Below are 23,901 nucleotides of genomic sequence, written 5' to 3' on the forward strand. Positions count from 1 at the left end.
CCCATTAATGAAAAAAGAAATCAAATTCATCAGCCTAAGTGGGACCCCCGGTGGGACAAACGTTTGCCTCTAATTACGCAGGATAAACGCAAACCCGGAGCTGTTAAACGAGACCCCGAGCGGACGCAGACTTGAATAACTTGTTGGGTTTTTGCAGACTTTGGGATTCTGCCCCAGTGGAGGCGAAAGAAAGGAAAGCGTGAGGGTGAGGATGGGGGCGAGGGGGGCAGTTGAGCGGGTCCAAGGAAGTACAGTCGGATGTGGGTCCCAGCCCTGCCCCCTTGGGCTCCGTCTTTTCCGAGGCCACGAGCAAAGGCCGCTTCCGTCCTATTGTCCGGGCCTGGCGTTCAAAGGCACTCGGGCTGCCACGGCCAAGCCGCTGCCGGCACCCACCGGCCCTACCCCGCAGAGCCAAGACCCTCAGGCCTGCGCCCCTGGAGAACTGGATTGGGGTCCAGAGAAGTCTGCGCTGCTGCATTCACCCTGTTAAACCATTTTCCCAACTTTCCGGGAGGGCTGAGAGACCTGTGCCTATGTCTGACGCCGGGGCTCCCCTTCTTGCCTCAATTTGGGGATGTGAAAATCCAAGGGCTGCCGGCCAGACCAGTGCTCAGGCTGTGCCTACTTGTCGACCAATCCCACCCACCCGGAGAACCCTGGCATTGTGTGCGCCTCTTCCCGGTAGGACAGCAGAACCTGGAAGGGCAGCAGGGATGGGGGGCTGGGCCTGTGGGACTGGGAGTAAGAGAGCGGACAAGGGTGCTCCTTGCTAGCTCCTTGCATATTCCAGGAACATCGGTGGTTCCAGAGGGCAGGCTGAGGGCTGGGGCACTAGGGGTCCCCATGTGAAAACAGAAGAAGGAAAATGTAGTGCTCAACGAACAGAAAGGGACCGCGACTGTTTTCCGGGCTCTAGCCCTCCAAGTGCCCCCCAGAAACACCCCGATTTTTCCAAGAAAAAATTAGAGTTTCCCAAAGAGGTTCAGGAAATCATCTGGGAAATTCCAAAGGTGAAGTGAAAAAAGGAAGAGTGTCTCTCCCTTTGGGGTAAAATAATAAAATAAAATAATAATGAAGTTTGTGTGTTGAAATCTCTTCAAGTGAAATGGAAAACAAAATCACACCAGTGGTGAAAGTTGCAGGAGGTTTTCCTCTTGTTTTGGAGGCCCAGACAAATCATTTTCATCCCAAAACTTGAAGGAAAAATTTGCTTTTGACTTCACTGACACAAGGCTCTGGCCAGGCTGAGCTGGGAGCAGGGAAATCCTGGGCAAACTGAAGAATGCTCAGAAGCCCAGGAAGGCGATTTTCAAACAGGTATGAGAGAGACATGGGAGACCCAGGACACTTGGAGGGACCTCTAGTCCACTCCGGATCTCACAGCCACCCTGGCAACCCGGCCGTCAGAGTTCCTCTCACATCTGGACGTTGTACACATTTGCACCCAGATGCTATGGAATTTACCCGTTCACGTACTTGTCGAAATTGCGCTTAGTTGTGTGCACACAGCCACAAACAGTCACCTTTACCTAAAAAACACTCTCCCTGCACTCCCCATATCCTGAAGTCTGATAATCTAAGCCAGCACAACTGCATTCTTGCCCTGCCGAAGCCGGCCAGTAATTTTGCTTTGCCTCTTGAATCGAAACCAGACAGAAAAGACTTTGGAAAGAAGCTTGGAGAGAAGGAGACAGATGGGAGTGTGTCTTTGTCAGGGGGAGCCTTGCCCCCCACTTTAGCGATTTGCTCCCAAGTTGCCCCAGTAGATTGGGTTTCCAGCGGGAAGTCAGGGCTGTGGTCGGGCCGGCTTGCTCCGGAGAAAAACCCCATTCCTCCCTTACCGACTAAATTCCTTTTTGGAGATCCGTTTTCCATCTTTTTTTCTCCTTCCTTCCTTCCTTCCTTCCTTCCTTCCTTCCTTCCTTCCTTTTTGTTCATCCTTCTTTCCCTTTATTTGGTTCTTTCTCTTTCTCTTTTTCTTTCCTTCTTTTCCCCCTGCAATTTATTTTTTCCTTCATTTTTTCTGATCTCTCCTCTTTCTCAATTCATCGTTTTCTTCATGTCCTTCTTCCCTTTTTCTTCCTTTATTACACAATTTGTTCTTTGCTCTTTTCCTTCCTCCTCAATGTTTTCCTTCCCCCCTGACTTTCTCCATACCCTCCCCCCCCTGCCAACCTTTCTTGTTTTTCTCTGTTGTGCAGGGTTCAGGGAGGGGAAGGCGCCAGGCTCGGTCGCATCTCTCCCCAGCCTCACTGCTCAGGCTTGGAGTTGACCTTCTCCTGCCTTCAGCCTTAATAACTCGGCTCCTTACAAGGCGAAGTGTATGGCTGCCAGCGGCCGGCGGCCAGGCCTCAGCAGTCGCCATTAGAGGAAAAGAAAAGCGGGCGCTGGGGCCCGTTCCTACTGACTCCGATGGCTCCCTGAAGGGCCCGGTTCGAGGGCTCAGGTGTCTTCAATTCCATCACCGCAAAGGAGGCTCGTCCACCAGGTCTGTCTTTGGAGAAGTCGCTCCACCTTTGTCCTGATCTCCAGAGCTGAACAGTAAAATAGCCTTGACTTGAGCCCAACTGGCATCCCCAAGGCTGGGGAAATGAAGGAGTGGGGTTCTGTCAGTCCCAGATGAGTGTGGGGGGGGGGGACAGATCCAAGGGGTCACTGGTGGGCTTAGCAGCCCAAAGCCATGTTCCCACATGAGCACCTTTGTTCTCTGAGCTTCCGGACTGCAGCCTGCTGGCCCTCCTTCTCCTTCAGTCTTGCAACCACTCAAGCCCTGGAACCTCTGGGCAGGAATTTCTTGGCGTTTTGAATCCTGTCTTTCTTCAAAACCCAGTGTGGACCTTGCAAGAAACAGGGAGGCAAAACTATGTGTGTAGACTCTCCCAAATCAGCGGTCTGAGTCAAGGTTATGGGTCTCTACTTTGTGCAGTGGGTTGAGGGAGTGTTTGGGGCTGTGTGTGTGTGTGTGTGGGGGGGAATGATGTCTGCAAGAGAACAAGAGGGTGTGATGGGGAATGTCTGGGCCTGCTGACATTGTCCGAACTTTGGGGGTCTGTGAGGGTATGTCTCAAGAGCTGAGTGGCGGGGACTCTTGCAGGCCCACAGCCTCTGTTAGCCGGTAGCCCCCAAAGCTGGGTTCAAGGTGGGCCTCAGGAAGAAGCGGACTCCAACCTTTAAGCCTTGTTTTGCCTGAGGCAGAGCGAGGCAGCTTCAGACACCACTGCCTCCCCCACCCGGGCCCCAGAACCTCTCTCCCCACAACCTCCCAAAGATCCTGAAATTTCATTCCATGGCGAAACCAAAAGTTTAAGTTTTTTAAAAAGGGAGGAGGAATCTTGTAAAACTTTTATGCCAAACAAAGTTATAAAAACTTCCCGGGCGTTGCCTTTTCCAAAGGTTTATATGAATAATAAAGAGTGTAGTCGCGTGCACAGGGTTCTGGCGGGCTCGGAGCAGGGAGGGTTCAGCAAACAGCATTATCCCGCCCTGGGGCACCAGGAAACCCCTGGGACTGCCCCCTTGAGGGAATATTGGCCCAGAAACGAATTGCCCTACAGAGTCCTGAGAGGGGCGGGGAGAGGGAAGGGGTGGCGCCCTTGACTTCCTTGAAGTTCAAAGTTCTTCTTTGCTCTGGTGAGAAAATCCCTCTCTGCCCTCAGTCCACTCGAGAAAAAAGCCCCAAGTAGTTTTTCTCCCTCTGGTGGAGAAGTGGCTCTAGGTATGCCCATGTCGGTTTACCTTTCAGACACCTGGTCTGCATCTTTCTTGCTTCCCCAAAGCAGAACTGCCCGTCCTCTCCATCCGGGACACCTAGAACGTGTGGGCTTTCTCTCAGGGGTGCTTGGTGGGGTTGTGTGAGCTGTCTTTCAAGGGGCCCTGGCATCCCAATTCCTCAGCAACCCAGGGGTCTGAGGGACAAAGAAACCCCAGCGTAAGGCTGGCCCCAACCTATTTCTCCCTGCAAATTCCCAAAGTTCCCCCTGCACCCCTAAAGCCCGTAGCGAGAGGGGGAGGGGCCCAGAGTGCTCTCTCTCAGCCCACACCACTTAATACCCTTGTAAACTCCCACGTGCGCTATAAACTTGGATTTTTACAACCAACATTCCTCCTTAGCTCCGAGAAACTTTGAACTCGGCCTCGGGTTTATTTACTGGGGGGTGGGGGTGGGGTGGGGAGCTGGGAGCTGAGAAAAGCTGGAAGAGAAGAGGGGGAAAATGCGGGGCAAGAGGGTAATGGCGTGGGGGTCTGGGGTGTGTTGGGGGAGCCAAGACCATCCGCTGTGGGTTTGTTTACTATTTAGAGCGGAAGCATTTTCTAACACAGGCCAGACTGGGTCGTTAAGGGCGAAATGAAACTGGGTTTAGAGGCGCGGGGGGGTGCTTTATGGCGGCGTCTAGACGAAGATCTTTTGTTCCCGGCCAGCGCCTCGGCTGGAGGGGATTACCCAGAGAGGCTGAGCCCAGAATGCCCCTGACCGGCGAGGGGGGTTGGACGTCCCAGGGGCCAGAAGGTGGGTTTGTTTGGGGGACAGAGACCCCTTTTTTCTCTTTTTAGAGGGTCGCCAAGGACTAGCAGGTTCCTGGGCCGGGGTCACAGAAGCCTTTGTTTTTCTTTTGCTATGACCCCCCCCCCCCCACACACACACCCACACCCCCAGCCTTCCGAAATCCCTTCTGGGGCCAGGGATCTTTCCTGGGATGCATCTTGCAGGGAAAGTGGTAGTTGTAGGTTTTAAATCTTTTTCTCCAAAATCACTATCCATTCAGAGATTAATATTTTGCCTTATAAACAGGTTTGCTCTATAGAGTTATCTCCATCTTATTTTATAGGCAACATGGCCAGCAGGCCAACAGTATTCCTTCATACGACTAGGGGATAAATATCATGGCTAGAGGGGTCTTGCGCATACACATACATACACACACAGAGGACCCTCAGTTGCATTATTGCTGACGCTCATAAACACTGCCAGTGGTTACACACCACAGAGGACACAAGCCCTTAATGTGCATGTGGTCAGGTTTACTCCATCCTACAGCAAAAAGTATACATATAATATCCCTTCTCATGTGCACCCATAGGTACACTGACTTAAAATATTTGTGTGTGGGCACATAAGGGAATTGTGGGGCTGCCTGTATACCTTAGCTTGCAAATTCCATCTGAAGACTCACATGTACACATTACAGATTCAGATACTTAAGCTGCATGGATCCCTGTCATCAAAAACAACGACGGAGCCTGGATGTGATTGTCCACCCTCAAGGTGTTTTGCCTTTCATTCCACAGAGGTGTACTGACCAAAACATTTTCTTTGACTTATATAAGAACAGTTTCCAAAGAGACGGAAAAGATGAGAAGAATTAGTTCCAAATCTTTGCCCCTAAATAACGAATTTGGAGCAGAGACTGACAGAGTGCCCCCACTGAAAGCACTCGAAAGGACTGTGGTTATCTTTATACCAAAAAAAAAAAAAAAAAAAAAAAGCAGCAAATATAGATGGGTGTGGTGAATCTCCCCATGGGTCACCTCCTTATCCGGTACCCCACCTCATGCCAACCCTTTACAAAACAAATCTCTGGGGCTTTCTACTCTGGGAGACCCAATGTATAAACATCAGGGTGGCCCCAATCTAGCATCTAGTTGTGTCTGGAGGACGGACCCTGGCCATTTGTGCCTGAGGGGAGGGGGGCCCCCCGGCCCTACCTTTCCACCCTCAGGGGCCAGTCTTGGTGAAGAAAGGGAGGGGGCTGGTTTCTCCTCCTCTCCCCTCCCTCCTTCAAAACTGTATATAAAAATTCCAATACAGTCTTCTCATGGAGAAAAAAAAAAAAATGAAAGCCCTACCCTCAACCCTGCACATTTAACTGCGACAGACGGAGACATCTGGCGGGAGGGCGGTGGAGCCAAGAAAATTCCTATAAATTTAAATTCGATGATGGTTACAATTAACTCCACAACAAACGTGTACTTAAACAGAAAGCGTTGCTGGGAGTTTGGACGCGGCTCGGGCTGCACGTGAGAAAGGAGAGCTTTAAGAGTAGCACCGGAATGTCCTCAGCTTGAGAGCAGGAGGAAGCTACCGCCAGGCTCTGCCCCAGCCAGTGGAGTGAGGGTGCAGGCTCACCAGCTCCGGCCTACCTCAACTTCACCAGCCTGTCCTCACCAGCTGGGCTCTCCCCGCCTTCCTCCTCCTCCGCCTTGGGAGCACTGAGGATTTTAAGAGGAGAGGGGCTAATAAAAGGGTCAAATAAAATCATAATATTGAACAGAATGAAATATCTTTATTTGCCACCAAAAAAAAAAAATTCACAGCAATCCCTCTGGGACGGGAGTAGGGTGGGGATTGCACACGTACACGCGCACTCACGCACATGGAGAGAGATAGATGATTGGAATCTCATTCCAGGCGAGTCCTCCCCCCCCCCACCCCGTCCCCTCTGGGTAGAAAGCAACGCTTGTGAAATTTATTTACAAAAATTCAGGCCCCAGCATGGGGGAGGCGCCCAATCCCACCTCCCTACGGCTTCCTCCACCCCAATCTTTTTTTTTTTCCTTTAAAAAAAAAAAAAAAGGGAAGTAACAACTGCATAGACTATATAGCTATAAATCCATGGAGTGGGGCACGTTTGGAAATAGGTTAGGAAACCTCAATGCACCAGTTAAGAAATTTCAAAAAAGGACTCTACACGTTCACGGGGAGAACAACTAGGCTCAGGCGGGGCCTGGGCGCAGACGGAGGTAGGACAAGGACTTTGCACACCTAACACCAGGTCGAAGGTACAGAAATTTCACAGCAAGGCAGGATCACATTTAGCTGCCCCCTAGCAGTGGGGCTAGGTGGGATAGGGGCGGGGAGCCCGAGATGTCTCCCCTCGCAGACACGGTGTCTTAGCAGATCTTTTCACTTGGGCAAGGGAAGGCTTTTGGTTCAAGGATTGTTCTCTCAGGCGCCCACGACTCTCGCCCCTCCCCCACCCAATCCAAGCAGCAAGACATCGTCGCGAGGTGTGTTTTCTTTTAAATAAAGAGTCTTGGCCTCGGCGCCAGCTATGTCCACTCGCCTTGGGTCGGACACTTCCCTTCCACCCTCTTTCCAGGCTCGGTCCCTGTCCCACAGCGAGAGTCAGACGGAAGGTGAAGGAGGTTCCAGAAAGAAGTGCGGGCGACGGCAGTGGGGGCCAGCCCTGGCCACAGTCCAGTTTTCCACCCGCGGAAAGAAGGCGAGTTAGAAAATAAAAAATAAAAATAAAATAAAATAATTTCCCCCTTTTCCCCCCCTCCCCCAAAAGGGCCCGGTCTGCGGTTACAGCAGAGGGTTTCCCGAGAAATACTGCAGCCGGTCTCTGCTTAGTTTTTTTTCTTTCATCCTTCTGTTCTGAAACCAAATTTTCACTTGTCGGTCCGTCAGGTTCAGCATCCGGGACAGCTGCAGCCGCTTCTCTTTGTTGATATACACGTTGAAGAAAAACTCTCGCTCGAGTTCCCGGATCTGGAATTTCGAATAAGGGCAGCGCTTCTTGCGGGTGCGGGGGGCGTCTGGAGGGGAGGGGAGGGGGCAAGTGCGAGGAGAGGGGAGAGAGACACGTGAGACCCGGGCGACCCCAGCCCGCTGAGCGCTCAGCGGCCCTTCTCCCAGCCCACCGCCAGGCAGCCCTCCCGCCGGGCCGGCCTGCTCTCCTCGCCCCGGGCCGCGGTGCTGGGGCAAGCCCCGGACCCCCTGCCAGGTCCGGCTCGTCCGATCCCGGCCACCGCAGGGTCGGCGCCCCTCCCCTCGGGCGAGAGCCTTGGCTGACGGAGTCTGGGGGAGAAGGAAGCCACCGGGCCAAGTGCGTCCCGGGGCGGGGGGGGGGGGGGGGGGGGGGGCGCCTGCCCAGCCGCTGTCCTCTGCCCCTTCCTGCGCTGCCCTCCTACTGGCTCTGAGAACCCACCACCCTTCCCCCCCCCCCCCCCCAAATCTAGGGGGACCGCGGAGAACAGGCGCGAAGAAGTGAGATCGGGCGGGAGCAGTGGGGAGGAGGAGAGGAAGCGAGCAGGCACCAAAGCCACCCGAGAGCCGCTTCCGGGGGCCCTGGCGCCCCAGGACGCCCGGCGGGGCCGCGCCTGCCCAGCTACCGGGCTAGGCCGGCGCTGAGGCCGAGGACCGCAGTGAAACACGGAGACCCAGGCCTGGAGCCTAGGGAGCCCCCTGAGCCGCCTCTCCCCACCCCCTGTCGCCAGGCTCCCTGGCTGGCTGGCTGGGGTTCTGCTCAAGGACCCGCGAACACATAGTTTGAACATTTCAAAAATAGTTTTTAAAAGAAGCAGAGCAGTCCCGGCTGGCCTCTCCGGTCTCAGGTTCTGCTCCATTGCCTCTCCCCCACCACTCCCCCTCTCTGAGTTTCTCCCTGTCTTTCCCTCGCCCTCCCCTTTCTCCCCCTCCACCCCTCCCCTCCGTCCCACCCCCCGGCAGCCCGGCTCCCCATCCTTCCTTAAATGCTCTTCTAAGTTCACGATCAAAGTTAATATCGCTCGCGATGGTGGCGCTTTTAAAAATTTCACAGACCGAGGGAGATAACGGGGAGGGGGGTTCACCCGGCTTTTCCAAAGAGCCCTTTTCCCTCCCTCCCCACCCCTTCTCCATCGTAAAAAGTCGAGTCGTTGGGAGAGAGGGCTTTGTAGGTTATAATAAAATCCTTTGAATGCTTATAAAACTCCACATAAAATCGGACTGACCCAAAACACGAGGCCGTCCCCGCTCCCCTCGCCTCCCCCCTGCTCTCGCCCTCCCTCTCCCGCTCCCTCCCGCGCTGCCCGCCTGTATCCCGGCCGCTGCTACCTACTGGGGGCGGCTCCCTTGGCCGGCTCCTTGGCCGCCGAGTGGGCTGAACCGGACGAGCTGGGATTCGTGTTTTCCTCCTCGGCCTCGGCCTCGGCCCCCGCCTCAGCCCGGGACGCCAGTCCCGAGGCCGGGGGCGCCTCAGGCTCCCCCTTGGCCTCGCCCTTGCCCGGGCAGGGGGGCTCGGCCGGCGCGTCGCCGCCGCCGCAGTAGGCGTTGTCGAAGAAACGGTCGAAGGCTTGAGGCAGGACGCTGTTCTTGTTGACTGAGGAGTAGAAGCCGGCGGGGGCTGCGTGCGGGGCGCTGGGGTGGTGGTGGCCGCCGTAGGAGCCTTCATTTTTCATGAGGATCTCGGTGACCGTGGAAGGAGGCAGGCACTCCCGGTGCATGAGCTCGTCGGCCGCCGCATAGCAGGAGGAGTAGCTGTTCCGGTGGTGCCACTTGCCGGATGGCTCCAGGCCGTAGGAGACCTCCCGGACCGGGGGCACTTGGGCTGAGTAGGGGTAGGAGATCTGTCGAGAGGGGGCCTGGGGCAGGAAGGAGGAGACCGTGGAGAACTCGGGCACGTAGTAAGTGCAACTGGGCAGATAGAGGTTGGAGGCGCAGCTCCCTCGCTCGCCGAAATCAGCGCCCCTCTCCTTGCGCGACGGCGAGCAGAAGTTGCCCAGGTTGACCGAGTTAAACATCGTTCTCTTCTCCTGCCGGCTCCAGATGGAGGTTTTGGACCCGATCTAGCGAGGGGGGAAAATTTGGGAAGGCGAGATGACGCGTTATCCGTCTTAGTCTCTCTCCCCGAGCACGTGATCCAAAGTAGATATTGTCATATATCAGTTCGGAGCACTTCGCAGACGTAGGAGGGGTTCTCTCTTAGGTAAGATGGGGACGTTCAGGCGATTGGTTTGCAAACACCGCAGAAACATTATGAAAATCAATTGCAGATTTGTATTCGTTTTTCTCTCGTCACTCCCCTCCTCTCCATTCCACAGAGCGAGCAAAGGAGGAGAGAGAGGGTTGGGGTGGGGTGGGCGGTGGGATGGGCGGGGGCGGTGGCTGGGAGGGGGTAATTGTATTTTTTTTTCTAGCCGCTGCTCTTCCCCCCCACCCAGGATTGGGGAAAGGAGGAGGGCTGCCACGTTTGGGGGTCTTGCCTCCTCCCGGTGATGAGCCCAAGATTGAGGAGGGGAATGAAGACCTCTTTCCCCACTGCCTGGTCCCACAAGAGATGTGAATCCTTCCCCCCAACTCTCAGGGACTCTTACCCTGCCAACCCGCAGAGGGCCAGTGCCTGTTTACAAGAGTTTGAAGAAGTCCATTCTTTTCTTGGCCAGGGCTGTATGTTAAGACTCTCTTTCCCCTTTGGAGAGACTCCCCAGAAGAGTATATGAAGTTTTCCAAAGGTGAGGCAGCCCAGCAGCAAGCCAGTGTCCCAACTTTGTCTGGCTTGCTGTGCTGCCGGCGGCTAGGGACTCAGATTAGTCATAAACGAGTGGTAAGCAGTGCGCCAGCCGCCCAGCCGGTGCCTGGCGAAGTCTGGGAAAAACCTTCTCTAATGTTGTGTTAAATATTTAGTATGAGAGAGTGGCCCTGGGTGAATATTTCATGCCTGCCTTTATTGTCAATCAATGTGCAGAAAGCTACATCCACTGTGGATTTTTTAAATCTCCAACCCCAAAGACAAAGATTGAAATGAGATCTGTGTATTTTCTCTGTCCCAGGTCCTTTGGGTCTGGGGCTCAGCCTCAGCTTGGGGGCTGAAAAGAAGCCCAGAGTCAGGGTCCAGGAAGGACATGATGGGGGACTGGGTTTGGGGCTCCTGTCCTTGAGTGATTGGGGGGCTGGGGGTGGCCAGTGGGGCCAGCTGTGGGTCCACTGGACAGACTAGCAGGGCAGTGGAAAGGAGCTGAGGAACCTGGGTGGGCAGGTCAGGGCCGGGGCCAGTCCCTAGTGGAGGCCCCCAGGCCCTGCTCCCAAGGGGGCTGTAGGCAGGCCTTGGTGCCTCTTTCCCATTTCTCAGCCTTTCCTTGCCCTCATCCACATTTGCCAGCCTCCTAGATAGCTGTGGCCCAAGAAGTGAACTCAGTGGTTCTTTCCCCCTCTGCCTCTCATCCCTCTGGGCACCATGGACACAGTTAGGCAGCTGTGAATCACTTTATTGAAAGGTTCTGGACTGGATCCAAGGGGCCTGAGCAATCGCTACAAGCAGAAAGCACCCTTGGATCCCAGGAGAAGCTGCCAGGGCATGATCTGTTCAGGTAAGAGGGGAAGATCACCGTCCCCAAGGACTCAGGAAAGCCAGAAATGGCCCAACCCCTCTCTTTCTCTCTCTCTCTCTTTTTTTTACTCCTAACCCTTGGCTAAAATTGATTTCCACTTTAAAAATATCATTTGGATTTTATTTTCCTTTCTGATCTTGGTGAGGTACTGCGGCCCCCAAACCAGATGGACAAGACACAAAAAATTGCATCCTGTTCCCAGATATAATTCCCCAAATCCATTCTTTCTCAGCCTTCTTGCCTCCCCAGATTTGACCAGCCTTTAGAGCATCACCCAGGGTGGAGTTACCTTGGCCGCGGGTCCCATTGTTGAGCTAGCTCTGGGATACCCAAGGGTAGGCCTCCAGCACCCCTCTACCCATTATTTGCTGGGCTGTTCTTCCTGAGCCCTTCTTTAGTCCCAGCCGGATCTTAAAGAGGGCAAAGAGGACCGGGACTGGGGCTTTGCTAAAGTGTAGGACTTCTCTGTCAGGGAGGGGCTGCAAGAAGAAAATCCTGTTGCTTTTCCTGCATCCTCTACCCCTTTTTATAGGGTGACCTGAGGCTAGCGTTTTTAATTATAATGATGGGGAACTATGGACTATGGCTTTTATGGGGTTCTTGCTGACCTCATTAAACTCAAGTTTATTGGAGGCAAAATGTTCCCCAAACAGTGATAGGAACCAGCAAGAGGGAAGTGAGAGGTACCCCTATCCCTTGCAGAGGTGTGGATAAGGGATCAGAGTCTCAGCTTCAGCTTTTTCCCAGTCCCCCCCCCCCCCCAGGGCCCTGCTTCCCTCTCCATCCTGGTCTCCGGGGTGTTGTGGGGCCTAAGCCCCCAAGGCAAATTCTGTACTGCCAGGGCCGACAGTAGGGAGGGGGTATGCTTCCTGTGAGGAGCCAGCTGTGGGCCTGAGCACTTGAATTTGACCACCAAAGTTTATTCCAAGGCCACCATAAAAGTGAGCAAGGCGGCTGCAAAGAGCCACAGGCAGCTTTATTTCCTTGAAACAAAAACGAAGGCAAGAAAGAATGTCAAAGAGGTTGATGTCCAGGAAACTCTTAGGGTCTCCCAACAGAGGCTTCTGAGAATTAATATTCTTACCCCTAAAAGTCAGGCATGAAGATCAATTTTTTGTTTCCAGTTTTGGTCTGACTTTTAATTTTTCAACGACTTTTTTAAAGATCCTAGCAACTGGAGGTTGCTGCTGGGGTCAAGGAAAGAAGGCCCTAGTTGCTGAGGTCAGCAAGGCATTGATTGGCAAGAATGCCCATGGTGTGGGCTGGCCCCTTCCCTGCCCAACCGTAGGTCCAGGCCCCCTCCAAAGCGTACACTGAGTTGTTCGCCCCAGGTTGCACCCCAGGAGTGCTTCCCCCAACATGAGACTCAGTTGTGGCCCCAAATCAGTCCCTAAGAGCCCTGGCAAGCCTCACTCCTCGGTGCGGAGGTGGCTTCCCCTCCCCCACCTCGTGGGTACCTGTGGCCCTTCCACAATCCTGGAGTCCCATCTTTCACCCGAAATCCTCCAGGGCAGAACCATCCATCCTGCCTACCTCACCGGCTCTTGGGGGCCTCAGTCACCACCTCCAGCCTGCCTGCCTGCCCGGCCCCTAGCAGGCAGCTGCTTCAGTCTGGGCAGCTGATGCGGTACCCTGACCAGGGCCGTGACAGACTCCAGGGATGTTCCAGTCCACACACGGATACCAGAAGCGGCTTCAGAAGGGGGCGGTAGCTCCCGAATTCCCAGTTCCCGCCTGGGACACCCCACACATGGTGTTGGCTGGCCTTCCGGCTTGCCCACCTCCTGATTCTAGAGAGCAGACTGGGGTAACCGGGAAAGGGTCCCATCCCACGGACCGAGCACTGGGAGGGAAAGCCAGGAAGGAGAAAAGAGGGGCCGTTAGAGCTCCGGTGGGTTTGGACCGTAACTTCAGTCCCATGTGGAGTCAGTAAAAGATAAGCAACGGGAGCGTGAACAACCTCAGCGGGCCAGAGGCTTGGCCGGCCAGGGTGAGCCCCCGTTAGAAATCGGCATGCACTTTCTGCGCGAATTTTTCTCCCTTAGAGCAATACTGAGGCGTTTCATAATCCCTTTCATAATCCCAGCCAGAGAATTGGAAAGGGGTGGGATTGCTTGTTCTTGGCCCCCACGTCTTCTCAGCCTTGGCCATCGCCCCAAGGCCAGGGGCCCAAGACAGGTCACCCAAGCCGGCCGCCGCTGCTCCGAGGTTCCTCGGGCTCCTGGAGGGGATAGGGGCAGGACAAGGGCAGCTCCTCTGCCCCCACAGCCCCACCCACCTTCCTCCGCTGAGGGATTGTCCCAGGAGGCTAGCAACGCGACCCCATTTCTCCCCATAAAAGTCCCATTTTACGAGCCAGTTTCACTGGGCCCCTCACCAAATGCTCTAAAATGAGGGAAATGCCTTAAAAGCAGTCTGAAATGGAGCCACTGCCATTGGACCTTGGTGTCCAAACCCAGTCGCAGCAGCACAGAAATGCCCCTTCTGGGCGGGATTTGCCCTGTTGGGCCACCCGGATCCCTGGCCTGGCCGCCGCTGAGCCCAGCTTGGCCGGAGCCGCCATTCCCTGGCTTTAGCGCCTACTTAGGCTCGGACCCAGTCCGCGCAGATCAAAGTGAGCTCGCGGCATTTTTATGAGATGAACTTCAGTGGCTCTTTACTTGTAATCAGATGCCTAGGTCGAAAATGCAAAAGGGAACAGCCCATCAATCCAAAAAGGAAAAGGAAGAGAGAGAGAGAGAGAGAAAGAGAGAGAGGGGAGAGTAAGAAGAGAGGAGAGACAGAGAGAGAGAGAGAGAGAGAGAGAGAGGGAGAGGGAGAAGAGGGGACTGGGGTGAAAAAATTCAGGTGACACATTGCAGGAAGATCGTGGTCACCAACAAAAAAAGACCCCTTGCTTGCAGCAGAAATGGTTTGTGGGTCTCTCCCAGCCTCCAGGCCCCGCCATCTGCCTGCACGCTTCGCTCCGATTTCCGGGGGGCCAGGAAACCTGACTCGCCTGTGTTCTGAAGCTTGATCCGAAAGCTTCCACAGTGTGGACGCGCCATGTGGGGCGGGCGAGTGTGGCCGCCTGCACTCTCTTGCCCCGGCGGGGAAGTTGCCTTCGGCTCAGGATTTAAAAGTCTCTCCCATTTTGCTGCTTTCCTCTCTGCGGTCTTCGTGGTTCTCTCGTCACTGCGGCCAGAAGTTGAGTTACAGGAAGATTCACCAGAGATTTATCGCCTGGCTCCAAACTTGGAGAGCCCCGTTGTCATAAACAGCCATCTATTGTCTAGACTTTTATCTCCGGGTATGGATCGTGCATTATTGAGGCTCAGGAGACGCGGGTCTGGCTCTGTGGGGTGTGTGTGCGGCTGAGCGCTTGCCCTTTGCCCCCAAGGGTTTTTTGCTGGGGGGGGGGTAGGTTTAGGAAAGTGCACAAATTTGTGTGTGCTCCTGGGGCTGGGCAGGTACACCTGGGTGTCCAAGTGGGGAGGCTCAGGGTGGGGAGGGTCTCGCTGTGCCTGGGAACATTCTGGTGCATGTACTTTTGTGTTGGGTGAGAATTTGTCACGGTGCGCTTTGTTTCTGGGGCATTTTAAGTGTTCCTGTCTGGGTTTTTGCAGGTTTTATGAACCTGCATCCGCTTGGCCTGTTTATGTCCCTTCGAAGCAGATCATCTGGTGTTTTTCAATATTGGGGCCCATTGTGTACGTGTTTGGCTTTTCTTAAGGGAACGGATTTAGGTGGTACCTTTCTAGTCTGGCTCCCTCAGATTCCCACCTCCCCTAAATCACACCTCAGCCTCTGCCTTCCCCAGAGCCTCTGGCTTTGCTCTACTCCCTGAAAGTCCAGAGGCGGCTACCAATTTTGTGTCACGGGGACAGGGACGAAACACATTTTTGCAGGATGAGGTCTGGCTATCTCTGTCTTTCCCAAACTAGGGGGAAACGTCCCAGCTCATAAACTCCCTCACTTCCTGGGGCTCCCCTTCCCAGGGCTGAGAGGGACATCAGAGAGGCCTCCCCCATTTCATTCTGACCTTTTAAAATAGTCTCCACACAACACTGAATAATACCAAAGTGGGCCTGCTTCTCCCTTCCTGGGGCTTTCTGGCAGCAAATGTCCTCACCCTGGCCACCTCTTCTTGAGCTCAGCCAGTAGGACATTTGCCCAGATTAAATGTCTGTGGGAGAGATGCCTATCACCTTAGATCTCAGGGTCAGAGACTGGTTTTGAAAGCCTGGCTCCTTTAACACAGCCAGAAATAATCAAATCATCCCCCCTTTGTTTTTCATTATCAGAACGCAGGGGGGAGGGCTCTAGACACTAGGCCTGGAGCTCCACTGACCACCCCAGTGCTTCTTGCTGCTCCTACCGGGGTCCCAGGCCCTATTTCAGGTGCCAGTGGCCCTTGAGCACCTTAACCAGGTAGGTAAAGTGGGAGGGGACTGATCCTAGAGGCCAGAGGTGACAAAATGAGGGCCTTGTGGAGCACCAGATTGAACCAGAGGCCCCCAGCATTGCTTTCTGAGCATCCCTCCCTACCCTTGCCCTAGAGTTCCCATTTAAAAAGCATTGGTTAGCCCTAAAAAGGGCTCTGTGGGGCGCAGAGCAGGAGGAAACAAGCTGTCAGGTTCAGGAAAAAGAAGGTGAGCCCTTCACAGACACCCCTATGCTATATTCTCTCTCTCTCTCTCTCTCTCTCTCTCTCTCTCTCTCTCTCTCTCTCCTCCACTGCTACCCTGCAGGGAAAAGCTGGAGGATTCCACTTCAGGTTCCTTTCTCCCGCGCCCCTCGTTTTCGGCTGAGCAGCGCGCTGACCCCGGCCCGCAGCCAGCCAGCCGGGGTCGCCACTGCTGCTGCGGGTCCGGAACTCACTTTCCTCCGGCTGGCCGGCTGCGGCGCCGCCTGCCTCGGTCTCTCCCTGCCTCCCTGCGGCCTTGCTGCTACCCCCCCCCCCGCGCCCCCTTCTCAGGCTAACAAATATTTGATATACTTGTTTCTCTGCACCCCAGGCCTAGGCTGAGCCGGCTTATGCTGGATGATCGCTGCGGGAGGACCGGGTCCTTGGCCGGCGGCTTTGCTCCCAACCCCATCGGCCGCAGTCTCTCCTTCATTCAGCCGGGTAAAACGCTTCTCCTTCCTTTCCTGCTTCTCCCCCTTTCTTTCCGCCTCTGGATCTGAGAAATAAATAAATCCAAGTCTCCTACCTCATCAGCCCTCCCCACTGGCGCTGCCTCACTTCTCCTCCTCCTTACCGAGCGAACCGCCTTGTTTTCAGAAGGAAATTTTAATAGAACAGAGGCTGTAAATGAACTTTTCTCTGAGATGGCTAATTCGCTTTCCAATTCTTACGTCCTGCTGCTTTTCACGGTGGAATGGAAAGGATTTAGAAGTCTGCAGTAGGGGAGGGGGGTGTGGGGAGACGGAGCCCAGAGTTACAGACAGTGGTGAGAGATACAGAAGACCGAGAGATACAGAGAGCAAAAGAGAAGTTTGGTTGGGGAGAGGAGGGAGAGAGGGAGGGAGAGAGAGAGGGAGGGAGGGAGGAAGGGTGGGAGGGAGGGAGCCCCAGCTGGCGGGAGCAGAGCCAGAGAGAGAGAGAAAAGGAGAGAAAAGTTTCCTGGAGTCTTCATTAGTTGACTTCTCTGTCCGCGGCTTCCCCCAGCCAGCAGGGCTCACCCTCAATAAAGGAAGGAAGGGGGTCTTTATTTTTTTTTCTAAGGCCCCAAAGAGTCCGGTGTTTACAAGACTAGAAATGCTACAGCCATGTCCCGGCAGAAAGAAAGGCTGAAATGGAGGACCGACGCCTTCCTTATAAGGTACGATGCTAACTTGACCTTCACTTTGTCATGGCGCCCCCCGCCCACCCAGACTGCTGCAGGCAGCCTGAGGCAGCGAGCGCCCTGCAGACCCTGGCCTCTGCCTCCCTGTTTCCTCTCTTTTTCTTCCAAATTTCTCTTTCCTTTTTAAACGTCCCTCCTTTCCCATCTTTTTATTTCCTTTTTTTACCTTTTCCTTTCTATTTCCTTTCTTCCCCCCCCCCCCCAGGTTTCTCCTGCTCTTTTTTTTCACTCGTTCCTTGTATTCTTGCCTTCCAATTTCATGGTTTCCCTTGACTCCCTCTTGCCTGGCTCTCTATCATAACCTCTCTCTCTCTCTCTCTCTCTCTCTCACTCACTCCCCCCCCACACACCCCAGCCTTCTGGTCTTCTGCATACCAGAAACAATAAAGCATGTTTTCAGTTTTGTCTCCATCCCCATCCCCACCAACCTCCACAGTCCTAGCCTGGCTTCTGCCCCCATCCAGGTGTCCCTGGGGAAGAGGTGCAGAAAATAAGGCAATTTGGGATCAAAGGAGGCTTCACTCTGGACCCAGTGCCCACTTGGGGATGACAATGAACTTGGTTTTGGTAAGACCCTGTCTTCCTCCCACTGGCCTAACCTAAGTCTCTGTGACCCTAGTAGTCTTGAACTGAGGGCGAAGCCCTTCATTGTGGGGAAATATGGGGAGAGCAGAGACCACTGCTCCTGAGACTAAAGGGGAGATTTAAGTACCAATTGTTAAGTACTCAGCCCTTCTCTGAGCTCCCAGCCCCTAAAATTTTAGAGATTTCCCTTAAGACATCTGGACAGGGAACTGAGAGAATTAGGGATTTCTGGAGATTCACACTCATGTAAAAATCGGAAAGAGAAATGCTATCAGGCCTCTCTACCTTGCCTCTTGCTGCCTACCAGGCTCCAACAGAGCTTCTGACATTAACTCTAATCATATCTTGTGTGGCTATAAAATAAATGATATTATCAACACCCCTATAATTATCTATTATTCGCTTACTTGTGATAATTACAATACTAGATGAGGCAGGTCTATACAGACAAAGTAAAGCCAGACAAGTATCTTGGAAAAATGAGCCTGGATCACTGGGGCCTTTGAAATCTCTAAGAATCTATAAGCTCCTGCTTAGGACCTCCTTGGTCTAGGAGTCACCATGGTGTGGGTGATAGGGTGACACTGGGAGACCCTACTACCTCCTTTTCCTCTATATGCCATCTAGCCCCCCCCCCTCCTCTGAGCTGACACCAGAGAGGATCAGACAATAAAAGGGAAATGCCTTCTCTCCCTCCCTAGCGCAGGGGACAGGATTCCAAAGGGGGGAAGTCGAGAGGGTCTTGCGTTGTTACATTCCCAGACTTTATAGTTCTGTCTAGTGTTACATTGTTTCTTCAGGCAAAGATCTTTGTTCTCCTTCAGTCATATTTCTCCCTTCCCCCTCCCTTTCTTTCTCTCTCCCTCCCCCCCTGTTTTGGTCCCTTTAAAGGAGACTCAGATCATCTTGTGCTCTTAATAGATGACTATAAAAGTAAAATTAATTCCCCCCTGCCCTTTAATATCAATATCTCTTCGTTAAATATGCACATTGGTGAGAATAAACAGAATTAAGTGTTGCAACCCAAACCAGCAATTACATCCAAGAGGTTTTTTTTTTTTTTTTTTTCTTCTATGGGGTCTGGCTTATCTGGGGGGTGTTCACTCTGCCGCGAGATAACCAGGGGTTATTTGTATTATTATTATTTTTTTTACAAGCTCACTGGGGCCTGAGCCAGCACCAACCTGGTAGAAAAAGCAACCACGAAGCCAGAGAGGGAAGAGAGCTCCAGACAGCGATGAAAAGGAACCACGCGGTTAAGTAATGCGGGGCGGAGGGGGTGGGGGGAGGAGGAGGCGGCAGGTCTCGGAACAAACGTGGCCGAGAGCGAGACAGGCACTCACAGACACAGGTTTACGTATTTGTATTAACTTTTTTTTTTTTTAATTCGGGGCTCGATGAAGAAAAGGGAAGATTCGGGGGAGTGGAGAGGGAATTATCCGAGATCACAGCACGAACGCCCCAGAAGGGGAGAAGGGAGAAGACGGAATAACCGCGCGCGGATGCCGGGACAGCACCAGGCCCTGGCCCTGGCTCCGATTCCCACCCGCCGCTGCCCCACACGCTGAGGGCTGGGCCTCCAAGCCCCCCCTCGCGGCCGCCAGGGCTTCCTCGTTCTCCTTATCATCTCCATCTTTATGACGAGGCTTGTTAACAAGACCAGCGAGCTGGCCACGCACATCTATCTCAGCGCTCACGCTCAGCCAAGCATCGGCCGGCGCGGGGACTAGCGAGGCACTAATTAATTGATTCCTCTGGACAGTAAAATATGGCAGCGTCTACACGGAACCCATAAACAATATCTCTGCGGGGTGTGAGTGCATTGTCTCTCAAAGAATTTTTCCATAGGCGTGTGTCAAGTAGCGGATTTTTCGCCACTAAAGAAAGACCCAAGTGGGACTCATTTCTCCAGGGGAGACAGAGCTAGCTCAGTGTCAGAAAATGCTTTAAGCTGTTACTGCCTCTCCGAAAGTGTTTAGGAGTGGATTTTGTTGAGAAAAACTTGGGTCATGCGATAACTTTTCCCTGCTGCTGGTGTAGACCTGGCCAACCTTAGGGATGGGAGTCAGAGCTGAGGGGCTAGGTGGGCCAGAATCTTCTCCCTGGTTGGCTGAGAGGGAGTGGAGCTGCTCTGTGGTTTGAGAGAGTCGTAGAAGAGTAGAAGACCAGGTCCAGCCTTTGCTTTAGGCTGTCTCTCTAGACTCCAGATTTTAAAAATAAATTTTAAAAAATGTAAACAGACTTTGGCTTTCAGGAGCAGTGCATGCCCAGTGCACACCTGAAACTTGCCTGTTACCCCAACCTGCCTGTTACACACCTTGTCAGGCCATTGCATTTCCCTCCCGCTGCCCTCTCCCCCCCTTTCCAACTGGCAGCCTGGAGTAACTGTAATATATTTACCTTAGGTCTAAAAGAACAAGTCCGGAGACACGGAGGGAAGGGAAGTAACCTAATTAGATAATGTTAATTCTTTACCAGGCTGTGATTATTCAGTCAGACTCCGCTGCAAACAGGACTTAGGATTCTAAATACAGACCCTGACTTCAAGAGATGTAACAGGGAAATAGAGATCAGCGACCAGCGATTATTGTATAAATAGTCCATGTAGACATAGAAGGGGTTTTCAAAAGATGGAAATAATAGAAAAACAGGAAAACAGAAAAGAGGCTCCGTTGATGGAGACTGTCATTGCCAAAGCGCGAGCTTCCTCCAGCTACTGTTTGCAAAACAGCCAAATAAACGCGTATTATACATACAATAATATGCGAGCTCAAAGAATTTACTTCCCTGGATTTGGTACCTGCACACCATGTAAACAAACTAATTTACAGGGCATAGTTTTCATACATTGGGTAGATATTCAATTTGCATATATAATGATGCCTTTTCCATGTACTTTTTATGTGGATACATTAATATCGGGATGCATTTTCCATGCATGATTTTATACGTCCTATGGAGTGTATACATCTATGTAGCTCAAGAGATGCGGGACTGTGTATTCCCGGTGTGGGATGGATATGCGAGTGTACTGTTTATGTAAATGAATCTTTACATGTGGTGTTTATCCATGCTATGTGTAACCTTTTCCCAGAAGGTTGCTTTCCCGTGCAAATAAAAGTGCCTCTGTATGTACATTTTCTACAGAAATATATTTTCCATGCCCAGGGTGTACATATAACATGGATATCTGTGCGTTCGAGACTATTTCAATACATCGGTTATGTTGGCAGAAACCTCTCTCTCGTGCCCCGTATACGGACTCTGCATCTTTCACAGGGAGCTCTCCTAGCAGGAACTACCGGCGAGTTCCGTCCGCGCAGACCTGTCCTTGGAAGGAAGTCCTCCACTCTGGGATATGGAAACTGACAAAGTGAGGGCTTGTCTCTTAGTCTCCAGGAAGTGGCTCTGGCTCAGAGAGGAGGGATCACCTACCGGCGGCCGGCTGGGTCACCCTGGCTAAAGGTCCGGCTGTGTTTGGTCTCATCCAAGCCCAGTTCCCCGGCTCCTTTAGGAGCCACCGGCTTCGGGAATCTCCGCCGCCGCTGGCGGTGAGAAGCCCAGCGGGAGGGCGGGCCGCCGCTGTGGGGACGCCGCGTGCCCAGCAGAGGGAGGGCACTTAGCAGAGAGGCCTGGTTCCCACAGCCCGGCAGCGCCTCGACTCGGGCTGTCCTTCCAGGTCTCCCACAAACTCGCGGGGCGCCCCCAGGCCTAGGGTGCTCGGGGCTGGGCGGCCGGGCGGGGCGGGGCTCGGCGGCCTCCACCGCTCCCGCCAGCAGGGGTCATCCCGTCCTTTGCGGGGGCCCGGCGGCCCTCGGGCGCCGACCAGAGCTGCCGGCGCTGTTGGGCGGCGAGCTGCGCGGGGCAGCAGGGGCTGAGAGGCGCGCCGGGTCCCCTCTCCCCGGGACCCTGCAGCGGATCCGGCGCCGCGGCCCGGCCGGCCGGCTAAGTGGACCGACTTCCCAGAGCCCTCTCCACCGGGCCGGGCCACTGGGAGCTCCAGGCGCCCGCGTCATCCACCAGCGGCCGCCGCGCCTTTGTCTCGGAGCGTCCCCGAGAGCTGCGACCGCGAGCTCGGCGCCGGGCTGCAAGCGGTGCGCGGCGTTCGGGTCGGCGGGCGCCGGCAGCACGCTTCTCCACGGAAAACCCGCAACTCCGTCTCGACGGAGGCAGCCGCCGGAAGGCGGCCGCGGGGGTCTAAGGCTCGGCATCCACGCGGCTGCAGGATCCGCCTCCTGCAGCCCACCTCGCTCTGAATTACACCGGACCCTTCGGCGCCTCCATGTGCCCGCCGCGCGGAGAGGGCTGGGGGCTCCGGGGTGCGTTTCCCGCGCGGGCCCGGGGCCTAAGAACCGCTCCTGCTTTCCTGGTAATGGCGGGGAGGATGGGCGGGGGCTCCGGCCTGTCCGGAACCCAAGGTCCCCGGGGTTTGCTTTGTTCGGAGATCGAGCTGGCGGTCCCTGCTCTGCTCTGGGTCTGAGCCATCGATCGCGCGCCCGGTTTCCGGCTGCATTACTATCCACGGGACCCGGGCTGCCTGGCCCATCTCCCGCCCGCTCGCTCAATAGCTGCCTTAAATACCCTAGCTGTGTCTATGCAGGTCAGAGTGGAGTAGAACCGGGTGGATAGCCAGGGCCAAATACACAGCTCATTTGGATGATATAAGCTTACAAATAAACAGCAGCAGAATTATTTCCACCCGCATTGCATTAGCCAGATAATTCTCTCCATTTCTTGCCCCTCAAGACCCAGTTTGTGACACGGAGCTCTTTGTCTTAAAGTCCGTGGAGTAAATAGTAGTTTGAGGGCTTAAATCAGACAAACGGTTGCAAAATAGATGCACTCCTTGCCCAGATGCAGAGTTCAGCCTTACCCTGCGTATTTGGGTTGCCGCTGCCACCACTACACTCTCCTTGGCAGAGAGACCCAAGGATTTGTTGTTCAGCCATGGGGAGGAGGTTATAGTGTCTCTCCTTCTCTGATAGTCTCTCAGTTATTGACTCTTGGGACCTGTGTAGACACCACCCAACAAAGTACCTCCTCTCTCAGATCTGCAGTGTCTCTGGGACTAAATCAAGGGAATAAATTAAAGGCCAGTTATTCCTAACTTCTTTAAATTTACTCCTTTCTTTTTAGCCAGAAATGCCTTCACTGTTAACTCTCCCCCCCCCCCCCCCCGTATAGATGTGTCCTAAGAAGAGCTTAGTCTCTGGCCTGGATTCACTGGGATTCAACACGCCCACCCCCCCACTTAATTCAGACGCAGGCGCAGCCACCCAGTCCCTCTCCCAGCTCATGGCTGCCAGAAGCTATCCTGTCCCCAGCTTTGCCTATACTCTGTGGGGGCCTTTGTATGAGTAACTCCCAAAGCTTGGGATCTCCTTCCTGCCCAAACCCCTCAGCTGCGCAAGACAAGCTGTGGGTTAGGGGCTAAAGGAGAATGGGATTCAATCTAAATCTGTTAGTTTTTCTAGTTGCAGGAGTAAGGAAAAGAAGGGAGAGAGAGAGAGAGAGAGATTTCAAGGCAGGGGTGTGGCTTGGATAGTGGGCTCTGTGGGGGCTCCTTATTCCAAAGTAGCCCCAGAAGGGTGGAGAAGGAATTTGGAGGAGACTCCATAATTGGAGCCAGGCTGTGAGAAAGGGAAACTCAGGGACCAGAGGCACAAGCGTGGAGGCAGAGGAAGGATGACCCACTCGGAAGGAAGGGGCAAGGTGGAGGTACAGAGGGCCCCTGGGCTCTGCTGGGACCTGGACTCTGGTTCTGCCCTGGGTCTCTGGCATGGCCCAGAAGAAGTTGCTAGCTGGGGAAGATGGAGCCTATCTCACCAGCTCCAAGGGGTTTTTAGTCCCCTGCCTATTCATTGTGCAGTGTTCAAAATGTGCTCTCAGAGTGAAGCCATGGGGTTAGACCATGGACTTGAAGTGTCCTTCCACCAACCCCTGCCCCCTATCCCAGGGCACTCCTGCCGTCCCTGCTCCAACCTGCTAGAGTCCCTACTCTGGCTTCACTTCTGGGGATCCTGCAGCCCAGACTTCCTCTTTCTGGCCCTGAAAGTGGTTACAGTCTCCTCTGGGCTGTCTACATTATTTTTATGGCCCCATGACTCCTTAGCTGTCCCTCTCCTCCCCCCCAATCTACTATCCCCCAATTTTCTCTCTGCTAATAATTGCTTGGGACTAGGGACGGCAGCTCATGAACAGATCTTGGTTGCTCGTATGTTTTTTGTTGCCCCTGCACCGTTCTTCCTTTATTATTATACACTTATCATTTTTATTATTCACCTGAACTGGAGAAAATAAAGTAGGGGACAGTCAGGAGCCTGGGAATCCCATTCTTTCTAGGCAGAAAAGACCGTGTATGGGGACCCAGTTCAAATTTTTTTTCTCAAAAAAATCACAT

The 23,901-nt window shown here is 53.9% G+C and overlaps 1 protein-coding gene and 1 long non-coding RNA gene across 3 annotated transcripts; one reads left to right on the forward strand and one right to left on the reverse strand.

Annotated features, from left to right (window-relative positions):
• Positions 1-6,259: 6,259 nt before the first annotated feature.
• HOXC11 (homeobox C11) lies at positions 6,260-11,820 on the reverse strand. The gene is made up of 2 exons (XM_086713198.1): positions 8,820-11,820; positions 6,260-7,536 (listed from the first exon to the last, which is right to left on the reverse strand). Exons 1-2 carry the CDS (start codon positions 9,499-9,501, stop codon positions 7,304-7,306), a joined length of 915 nt encoding a protein of 304 aa, XP_086569324.1. The 5' UTR covers positions 9,502-11,820; the 3' UTR covers positions 6,260-7,303.
• Positions 11,821-13,914: 2,094 nt separating this feature from the next.
• On the forward strand, positions 13,915-20,636 carry LOC147579137 (uncharacterized). Of its 2 annotated transcripts, XR_015253590.1 has the most exons (5): positions 13,915-14,377; positions 16,796-16,892; positions 17,381-17,483; positions 18,659-18,761; positions 18,905-20,636. It is a non-coding gene; the product is annotated as an uncharacterized LOC147579137 (long non-coding RNA). The 2 variants fall into 2 exon arrangements; XR_015253589.1 differs by lacking the exon at positions 13,915-14,377 and having other exon boundaries at positions 16,649-16,892.
• The last annotated feature ends 3,265 nt before the right edge of the window (positions 20,637-23,901 follow it).

Source organism: Puma concolor, chromosome B4 (assembly GCF_028749965.1).
Source record: "Puma concolor isolate L17-30 chromosome B4, mPumCon1.1.hap2, whole genome shotgun sequence".
Classification (NCBI taxonomy): Eukaryota; Metazoa; Chordata; class Mammalia; order Carnivora; family Felidae; genus Puma; species Puma concolor.

What these genes read in the sequence shown, in the direction of transcription:
- HOXC11 (XM_086713198.1), bottom strand. Translation starts at nt 9,501, where the DNA reads ATGTTTAACTCGGTCAACCTGGGCAACTTCTGCTCGCCGTCGCGCAAG. An exon ending in GGCCAAGGGAGCCGCCCCCA is followed by an intron (nt 7,537 to 8,819) that starts GTAGGTAGCAGC and finishes CCTCCCCTCCAG; the next exon opens with ACGCCCCCCGCACCCGCAAG.